This window comes from Arachis ipaensis, chromosome B08, assembly GCF_000816755.2.
Source record: "Arachis ipaensis cultivar K30076 chromosome B08, Araip1.1, whole genome shotgun sequence".
NCBI classification, from domain to species: domain Eukaryota; kingdom Viridiplantae; phylum Streptophyta; class Magnoliopsida; order Fabales; family Fabaceae; genus Arachis; species Arachis ipaensis.
In genome coordinates this window covers 123,222,687-123,232,176 of record NC_029792.2, presented here as the reverse complement: position 1 = coordinate 123,232,176, position 9,490 = coordinate 123,222,687, and the positions used below count along the sequence as shown (strand labels likewise).

The window sequence follows — 9,490 nt, the reverse complement described above, 5'->3', positions numbered from 1 at the left end:
ACTATCAACAAAGAAAGTGATGGAAGGACTAACATGATTAATTCAAAATCTTTGAAAGACGAATTTGATTAAAAAAGTCTTTCAAAGACTAATTTAAAGAATAAAAAAAATTTTAGAGACTAATTTAACCATTTACTCAACATTGGTTGTGAATGTCGTGAATATTTTTCTCAAACGTGAATGATCAATTCAGAGCTACTCAAGCAATCCATGTTACAAACTTAAAATGATAATGATGAAATTGAGATAAGTAGTGGACTATGTAGAGATCTAGAGACATCAAATGAAGATCTCATTTAGTTTGTTATATATGTTCAATGCTACTTGTGAAATATTTGAAAAGAAGAAATTTTTTTTACTCATGATAATGCTAGTGCTACTTATGATGTTATTATATCTTTTGAATTTGTCTTTATTTTACATTTAATGAAAAAATATACTAGATGATATTCATAATCTTTGTCAAGCGTTGCAATGGAAAACCAAGATATATTGAATTTCATTAATTCTAATTTCTACTACCATATCCAAAAATGAGGGAATCTTTATTCAAAGATGTTATACTATTATTATTATTATGTGAGAAGCATGATGTTAAAGTTCCTTATATGAATGCATTATATATTTCTAGAAGAGGTCGAAATCGCAAAATTGTTGACCAAATCTCAATCGAGTATACTGTTGTGTTAACTTATTTATTGATACAATGGATACTCAATTGCAAGAACTTAATAATAAATCGATTCAATGACAATATAAAAGAATTACTTACTTTTAAGTTAAACTTTAGATCCCAATTATAAATTTTTTTTATGTGGTTAAAATATGTAAACTCACAAAACGACTTTATTCTCGTGACTCGTTACACATTTGAATACAAGCTCGACATTATGAACTTTGAATACAAGCTCGACATTATGAACTTGATATTCCTAATCATGTTGAATTGAGAAGTCTATCCATAATTCTTATGCAATACAGAAAATCTATACTATATCTTTTAATTGATCATTTGATTCTCTTGGTATTGACTCTCACTTGTATAGTTGTATGCACTGATGGAGAGAGTGGGAATTCATGGTATGGAATCATGAAAAATCTGGATCTTATACTGTTAAAATGTTTTTCGCAGGTTTTCTATAGAGAAGAAGGTTCGGCAGAGGGTCAATTACTCCTCCAGTTTTACAAAGCCTCTGGTCAAATTTGGTACCTTGTGGAGTTTATGAAAAGCTAGAAATGCTATGATCTTCGTAAGGAGTTAAATGTGGCCAGTGGCCACAATCAAAGAGGAGGGGTTATTTTGCAAACAAACCTGAGGTGCATGAGCTTCAGGGGTCATCTTTTCTCAAGAAAAGTGCTAATAGATATATGAATCTTATTATGGTATTGATATGTTTTGGATTGTAGCTGTGTAGTGTGTTTTGTTGTGTTATACTCTTGTGCTTGGTCTGATTTGTTGTTTGTTTGAGGGTTTTTTTTTTGTTTCCCCCGGTGTTCTCTAGGTCGATAGGTCAAAGACTAATAGTCGGTTGGTAGGTCAAAGACTAATCCAACGTGGATTACTCCATTTATAAGGGTCTGTCACTGACCAATGAGTTGCTACTTGTACAAAGCAAAATTCAAACTCTCGACACTTGCTTAAGCAGACGAGTGAGCTGACCACTCGACTAACCCAAATTAATTGTTTATTTGAGGTTCTATTTTGCCTCTACCCGGTTTTGGGTTTGTTGAGATGTATCGAAAAGAACCACCAAAAGATATTTTTCAACTATAAATATTATCAAAACAAAATAGAAGAAAATTTGCTAAAAGATTTGACAAATTTTATTATGGATGAATTTGAAGATTTAAAGAAACCTTGCATTCTTCCTCCCTTATAAAGGTAGAACACACAAAGCTATGTAGGTCGAAACGGATCAAGATTAGCCAAACCCTTTGGTGATGAAACTCAATTGTAGGTTGTTCCATCAAAAGATCAAAACTAATAGTTATACTGTTATAGTAACCATAAAATGATGTTCCTAAGAAAGACCAGCATCAAGTAACTTTATTCAGATCAATTGATACTAAATTAAACTACATATGTAAGCACTAGTTGAACATAGAGGCGATGAGGCAACCTTAGACAAGAACAAGTCTTCGTTATCTAAAAATTTTTTGTACCAAAATGGAAACCGCAGTACAAGATCCTCTTAATGTTAGAAAAAAAGGGAAAAAAAAAGGTTAATAAGTTATAAGATTAGAAGAAAATTTGATACACTAAGAGGATGATACTCAATAGTTATCAGAATAAGAGAAAGCTCTTTCTTAAGCCTTCCAATTAATTAATAGAACATAAACAAACCTTTCAGACTCAAAACTCGGTATCATTGTGCTCTTTTTTTGTCTTCAGATCTGGGTTCAGATGCTTGAACAGGATTTCTTGTATGTTTAGATACAATGCTTCCCTGGTTTGCCACTACAACTAGTTATTTAGCAATACATAACAAAATGATGAACGATTAGAACGACATAAACTCGGCGAATAATGCAATTAACCACCCTGAAACATTGGTTCATGTGCAATTTACAGCTTCTATTAAGGGGTAATTTTGTCAATGATGTAAATGAATAATTTTGGAAAAAGAAAATGTTAACATAAGTCTTTGGCACTGCTTGATTACTGCATATACAAACCAAAGTTCAGGAGGGTTAATTGCACTTTTCTTGTTCTAGGAAGAGAAACATTATCCCATAAAGTTTAAATAGATCATAAGCTAAAAAAGCAATGAGCAAATTTTGAGTTGGTATAAACAAATTCTATGAGAAGGAATGCTAATAAATTACTAAAGCATGAAAATGATTTACAAATAGAACAATTAGACGTCGTTTTATGCATGTAACCATTTAACTCGGCTTATTGAGACAACAGTTAGTTGTTTTATAAAAAGGGATGTGATCAACCTTTGGAGCTCTTATCTTTTTGGCAGTAGAAATTAGAAAGTACTCCTGATGAGAAATCAAAAACATGCACCTATGTTGGAGGATTACCTGCCGGAGTAGATATTCGATCACCAGGCACAATGGCATGGCTAGAACTTCCAGTAATGGGCAACCTCCCGTGAAGATCATGTGGGATACCCGTGTCGTTCTCTCCGCTGTGCAAGTTACTATCATTTGCCAGCTTTACAGAAGATTTTGGTGAGAATGCTGTTGACCATGATCCGCCATTTGACCCGGCTAAAGACATTATAACATCTGCCTGCATATATTAGATGAAAACATGAAATCATGTACCCTCATTCTGCATGCATAGAATTTCAGATCCTAAATAATGACATAAATTAAGACTTTTCTATAGTATGCACCTTGAAATTTTCCAAGAACATCATAGCTGCTCATTATTTAATATTTAAACACAGCAATAGATTAAAACATTGGAAGGGACTATACTCTATAGCATCAAGTGATCAATTACGCTGACCAAACCTAATAAGATAAGGCTTAGAATCATTATTGTTTTGTTGTTGTGTTGTACTTTTTTTTTTTTTGTTTACCCAAACGGTATCCCCCAACCCGACAGGTTAAGGACTAATCCATCGCGGATATGAGCTCCATTTAAGGATCTGCCGCTGGCCAATGAGTTGCTGTATGCACAAGGCGGGGTTCGAACTCCCGAAACTTGCTTAAGCGGACGAGTGAGCTGACCACTCGACCAACCCAAGTTGATACCGTGTACACAAGATTAATAATAAGGTTAAAAAGTTTAACATATCCTCACTATATTTTGATTAAAGCAAACAATTAATATCCTAAATATAGATACCAACTAAAACAAAGACGATGAATTTCGTGATGCTCATATTAATGTGATAACCAATTTGTCATTTCCATGTCCAGAAAGCCTTTTCCAAAGCAAAGCATGCCCTTTAAGAGCCTCTCATTGTCCGCATCAGCGACCTACTAATTTTGATTTTGTAGCAATGTACCTATTTAAGTGGTTTTACAGAAGCTTATTATCATTTTAATCCATTGACACCAATGGTTACACGCAATTTTAAGGTATATTTAGGATATACAACTATATGAATACTAATCATTCTGGTCATAATCAATACTTGAAAACTTTCCAAATAGATATCCAAAAGCACATTTAAAAATAAATAATCACAAAGCACACGTACTTGCTCAATACAACTAACCAAGTAACCAATATTAAGAGATTACCAAAAGAGAAATTTGCTGAAAACCAGCATAACAGCATTGAATGCCAACAGATTTTGAAACTCAAGGCAGTAAATGGGATCCCAAGACGCATTGTAACATCTTGCTGCTAACTTATAATTTCAGGAAAGAGATCATACAACATGGCCCAACATTTGCACCAAGAAGTAAAATTAACCAAGAAACAAGGTAACATTGGATCTTCTTTAAATTGATGCTATTGAAAGAAAATTTAATGTTTCATCTACAAATCAGAATTTAAGCGCAAGCCTAGCACAATTTATACCCCAAAGGCCAACCTTGTAAAAGTTTGATACAACTAGCTATAGCAATAAATTCCAAGTCTTAGCTTTTACTGGAAATATGTTTTGGAAAGTCAAAAAAATAAAAATAAAAATGAGTTCTAAAATTTCCATATCTCAGCCATAGAAAAAATTTGGAAAAGTTCAAGACAAAAACCCTGAAGAAAATAAAAAGCAGACAAAAGGGGAACAATAACCAACTTGATCACTATCACAACAAAAGCCACCATTACAGTTTCCCACTACCACTGGGTAGGGTTGACAGCATAATTAAATGATGCCATGGTGTTCTATTGTGAATCACACACCCTTAGGCAAACCACTAAATCTAAATCCTTCTCAAGAGTTTCACCTATTACTTTTCTTGGTATCTTTATTGAACTACCATTCATTTGATGTACTTGGCTTATTCATGCCTCCAAATATTTGCTTCACATGTGATTATACCACTAAAAGCAAGATTCTTTTCCACAATAGGTGGTGCTATACCAAATCATATATTAACAAAAAACCAGAAACAAGCTATTTCCCCAAAATATAAGGTTGACTAAGGGTGGGTTTGGTAAACCTTATGCTTTTCAAAAGTTGCTTATCTTTCTTGGCTTTCCAAAGATAGCTTTTCAAAAATTGCAACAGTTATGTTTGGTAAAAAAAAATAAAAGTGGCTTTCAATAAACTTTTAAGTTACAAAAATAGTGTTCGGTGAAATTACTTTTAATTTTTTGAATTCAATAGTTATAGTCATAAGCGTAATAAAGTACATCTAGCTATTTATTAACATATAAAATTATATTAGACTTTTTTTTTTTAAAAGCATAAGCTAGCATTGGAAAAAATCTTTATATGTACTTTCAAAAGCATCTCTAGCCTTTAAAAACTAAAACACAATCACATTGTATTATTTTATTCAACAAACACAAAGTGAGTGCTTATGCTTCTGAAAAGACAAGCACCTCTCCAATCAGCTTTACCAAAACCACCCTAAATGGATTAATAATAAGTACTTTCCTATTACAAGTAACTTCTTTAATTTCCCAGTCATCCTGTATTCTGTCATAACTACTGTTGTATGTACTTCAAACACTATTGTGACAACTAACACCAAAAAATCATTAATTATTTTCTATTATAAAGAGCCAATCAACAGAATATATATTCTGGAATACTAAAAGAAAAGTGCACAAGTTCTCATCAGTAATTGAAAATACACCAATAGTGGTTTCCACCCAAGCACCATAACATAGCAATTGCATTATTGGTTGCTACAAATCCTTTTACATTGCAATTAAAAAGTAAAACAACTTCAGATTGATATGGTACTTATGTAAATCAACACAGCTCATTATTTTGCACTAGGTACCATAAAGAACTATGACACAAGGTTAAATCAGGCCTTCTCCAAGTCCCATTGATGAAAGAACATATGGTGTTTCATCAACAGCTAAACATACAAGAATTAAGTGCTTTCATCTACTGCTCAGAGTCTGCCGAAGTCAAGCATAATTTATACAATAATCTTCAAACCTATCCAGTTCTTAGCTTTAATTTAACATTAGAAAATTATTTTGGAAAGCCAAAAAGTAATAGGAAGTCCATAAACTCCCAAAAGAAGCAAACATGTTGGAAAGTACAAGACAAAAGTACGAGGGGAAAGAAAAGACAGAAAGGGGAATAAGACTGATCTTAAACACTACTCCCAACCAACAACAACAACCAATCCTTAACCCATTAGCTAGGCTTGATTACAAGGATCAATCGATACTATCGTGCCCTATTGTGAACCACGGCTATAGACAAAACACTTAAAGCAACTCCGATCTTTTTCACACTAAGTGCTACCCCAAATTACTTCCCAGTAAACAATTGACAAGATTTTTCCTACTAGAACTACATGGGATAGGTAAAATAGATAAAACAGCGTTTTTCATGTTTTATTGTAAGCCATTTCTAAAGACAAACCATTTCAATCTAAATTCTTATAATCAATTTGTCAATAACACCAAAAGCACTCTTCCATTTTGTCCATAAAGCCTAAATCCTATTGTTTACATCTATTTTTCCATCATTTTTGTATTATAAGTGCTATACCAACTTTAAACACAGGTATTCTTATATAAAGAGCAGCATATACATTCTGGAATACCAGAAAAAGGTTAGGATAACTGTTCAAGTAGAAAATACTGAATAGTGATTTTCCATCTGGGTGCCAAAACTTAAGCAGAGTTGAATCAATGATTGCCACAGAGCTTTTTTCAGCTGCAATTATAGGTTCAACAGAGGCACAAGATGGTGCAATGACAAAGTAAAGCAAGCTCTAGCAACTACATTAGAGTGGTATGGTTTCTATGGAAATCAATCCAGTATATCAATACATGTTTCTCAACAATAATTGGAACAGAAGCATAGTTATCATATAGGAGTTAAATTTTGCTTGAAAAATTGCCAGTCAGCCTAATTAATTAGAGGCCTTATTTCACTGAAAGTAAACATGTAATAAACAGATACGGCAAGCTACCAATAAGACAGACCGACCTTGTGAGGGTGGACATCATCGAAAACATGAGCCTGACCCCCATAAAATATAGTCATCTGGCGGCTGGAAGATTTTTGGCCATGTTGACTGCAACCAATACCAAAATGAACCAAAATCAAGTAGCTTCTCCATTTTGTGAGAGGGACCAAAAGTAGAAAGAACCAAGGTGGAAAGATTTACCTTGGAAGTGCCGATGATTCGGGGTCCACTACATTACTTACAGTCTTTGTCCTGCTTCCACCAAGAAACCCTGCAGATGATGATTTCTCAATGCCCAAAGCAGTTGGGTTTATGGAACTTAAAATGCCAGGGCCCTTAATTCCTGTTCTAGATCCTTCATCAGCAGCTGACTGAGAAATAAATGAAGGACCGGCATTGGCATCCCTCATTTTGTTTGAGGCTATTTGGTGTACAAACGGCGTCAGTTGACCTCCACGCGGGGGATGCTGCATGGAAGGGCCAACATTCATGAGTAAAGATCGTTCCCATTTATTGGCATCAAGCTTGGAATTTGTAGGAGGCTGAAATAGAGAAGCAGACATTGGCTTCAGCGACTGCATACCGAGCAACACTTCGTCATCATTTGGCCTTCTAAGCTTCTCTCCTCCGGCAGCACTACGAAGGACCTGTTTCAAAATAGAACTTTTAGATATCAATGAGTATAGGAGACAAATCAAGAGCACCTTTTTCTTATTCAGTAATTGTAGACACAGGATAGGAAAAAAGAATTATTCGGCATTTCAATCAAACCTTCATCAAATGAGAGTTTTGAAAGGAATCAGGGACCATTTGGAAGGCATCTCTGGAGGAACCCATAAAAGTAGAATCAGAATTGCTTCTCTTGTTTCCCACTAATCTGTTGCTTATCTCGGTGCCAGAAAAATCACTTCGTGGACCATAGTATGGAACCCCTTCAAGATGATTCCCTACCTGTTTTTCTATCAAATTGATGAGGGGAAATACATTACATTTATAGAAACAAGAACCATTAAAAGATTTCTTTAAGTAAGCAAGCACATCTACTCAATAGTAATGCCTTATAGTTTTCACTATAATTGACAAGACAGAAGTCACAACCATAGTTTCACTCTAATTGCTATTCAAAATGATTGATTAAATTCAGCACTCCAAGTTGTAAAACGAAAAAGGTGGCCACTCATTAAGATTATTAGCAAAAACCCAATGAAAAATAACAAATGCAGAAAAATGAAAAAGAGAATCAAGCCCAAAACAATCGTGTAAAGCAATTGGAACAACTCCAACGCAGAATAAACGCTGCCATTAATTAAATTTACATTACCCAAAATTAAAAAAAAAAATTAAAAAGCTACTACTATGTTAAGCTAAATACTCTAGACTGAAAGCTAATGAAGGAAATAACTATTTAAGGAAAATAAATAAATAGAACAAAAATTCCAAAGACACACCAAAATTATGTTATTAAACCATAAGAATCAACCTACCCTAACACTGAGAGAGAGAGAGAGAGAGAGAGAACAACAACAGTGGATGAGAATTGATGCATAGAAACAGATCACAAGTAACAAAACAATGCTCTTCAAAAGATTTTTTTTTTTTTTTTTCATTTTCAAAAAATAATTACATAATGCGCTTATGATGAAAAGAAGTTTTTCTTAAATTATTTATTTAAAAATATTCACTGAAAAGTTTGAACTAAGTATGGAAAAAAGTGGAGTTACCAAGTTAGAAAGAACAAAAAGATTGCATTTTAAGGTTAAACGCAAATGGCGGGTTGGAAGGGGGTACTACTACTACTACTACTAACTCGGTAACTCGGTGAGTGAGTGACTCACCGGAAGCGATGTCGGAGGCGGCGGAGGAGGAGAAGGGGCCGCGTGCAGCGGCGGAGGAAGAGGAAGGTGAGAGGTCAGTAGAGAGGCGTATATCGTTGTTGGGCTTCATGCCGAGAAAGTCATGGAGAACATGGTGTTGTTGTTTTTGGGTGCTGCTACCACCGCCATTGTTGTTGTTGTGATGATGGTGGTGTTGCTGTGGCTGTGGCTGTGGCTGTGCCATTTCTCTCTCATCAACTCCATTTTCTCATCACCATCATCATCATTCAGAGAAAGAGAGAGAACAAGGAGAACAAAGACAAACAGGTTAAAAGAGAGAGAGAGAGAGAGAGAGAGAGAATAAGTGTTTATAGGAGAGAGAGAGAGAGAGAGAGAGAGAGAGAGAGAGAGAGAGAGAGAGAATAATCTACATTAAAAAATTATTGAAATTTATTTTAAAAATAATGATAATACTACATAAGAGTAAACTACTATTTCTACCCACAAAATTTGAAGATGTTGACATATTTATCTATCGAAGACAAAAATTACCATTTGTACCCATAAAAAATTATTTTTGCAAGCAAAATTATCCAAACCCTAAAAAATTAAATAAAATTTCTAAACTACCCTAATTTCCAGTCTCCACCACTAGTACC

General features: G+C 34.2%; 1 protein-coding gene across 4 annotated transcripts; it reads right to left on the bottom strand.

Annotated features, from left to right (window-relative positions):
• On the bottom strand, positions 2,038-9,191 carry LOC107613289 (protein TIFY 8). Of its 4 annotated transcripts, none has more exons than XM_016315225.2 (6): positions 8,853-9,190; positions 7,789-7,976; positions 7,219-7,664; positions 7,038-7,125; positions 3,031-3,241; positions 2,038-2,464 (listed from the first exon to the last, which is right to left on the bottom strand). In XM_016315225.2, the coding sequence occupies exons 1-6, from the start codon at positions 9,073-9,075 to the stop codon at positions 2,367-2,369; spliced, it is 1,254 nt and encodes a 417-aa protein (XP_016170711.1). In that variant the 5' UTR covers positions 9,076-9,190; the 3' UTR covers positions 2,038-2,366. The 4 variants fall into 4 exon arrangements, with proteins under 4 accessions (XP_016170711.1, XP_016170712.1, XP_016170713.1 ...); XM_016315226.2 differs by having other exon boundaries at positions 2,039-2,458; XM_016315227.2 differs by having other exon boundaries at positions 2,039-2,447.

Bases quoted from the DNA above. Each gene is read 5' to 3' on its own strand.
- LOC107613289 (XM_016315225.2), bottom strand. From the start codon at position 9,075: ATGGCACAGCCACAGCCACAGCCACAGCAACACCACCATCATCACAAC. The intron at 7,665-7,788 runs GTTTGATTGAAA...ATTTTGAAACAG, and splicing joins AAAACTCTCATTTGATGAAG to GTCCTTCGTAGTGCTGCCGG. The intron at 2,465-3,030 runs GTAATCCTCCAA...CTAAATAACTAG, and splicing joins TCGAATATCTACTCCGGCAG to TTGTAGTGGCAAACCAGGGA.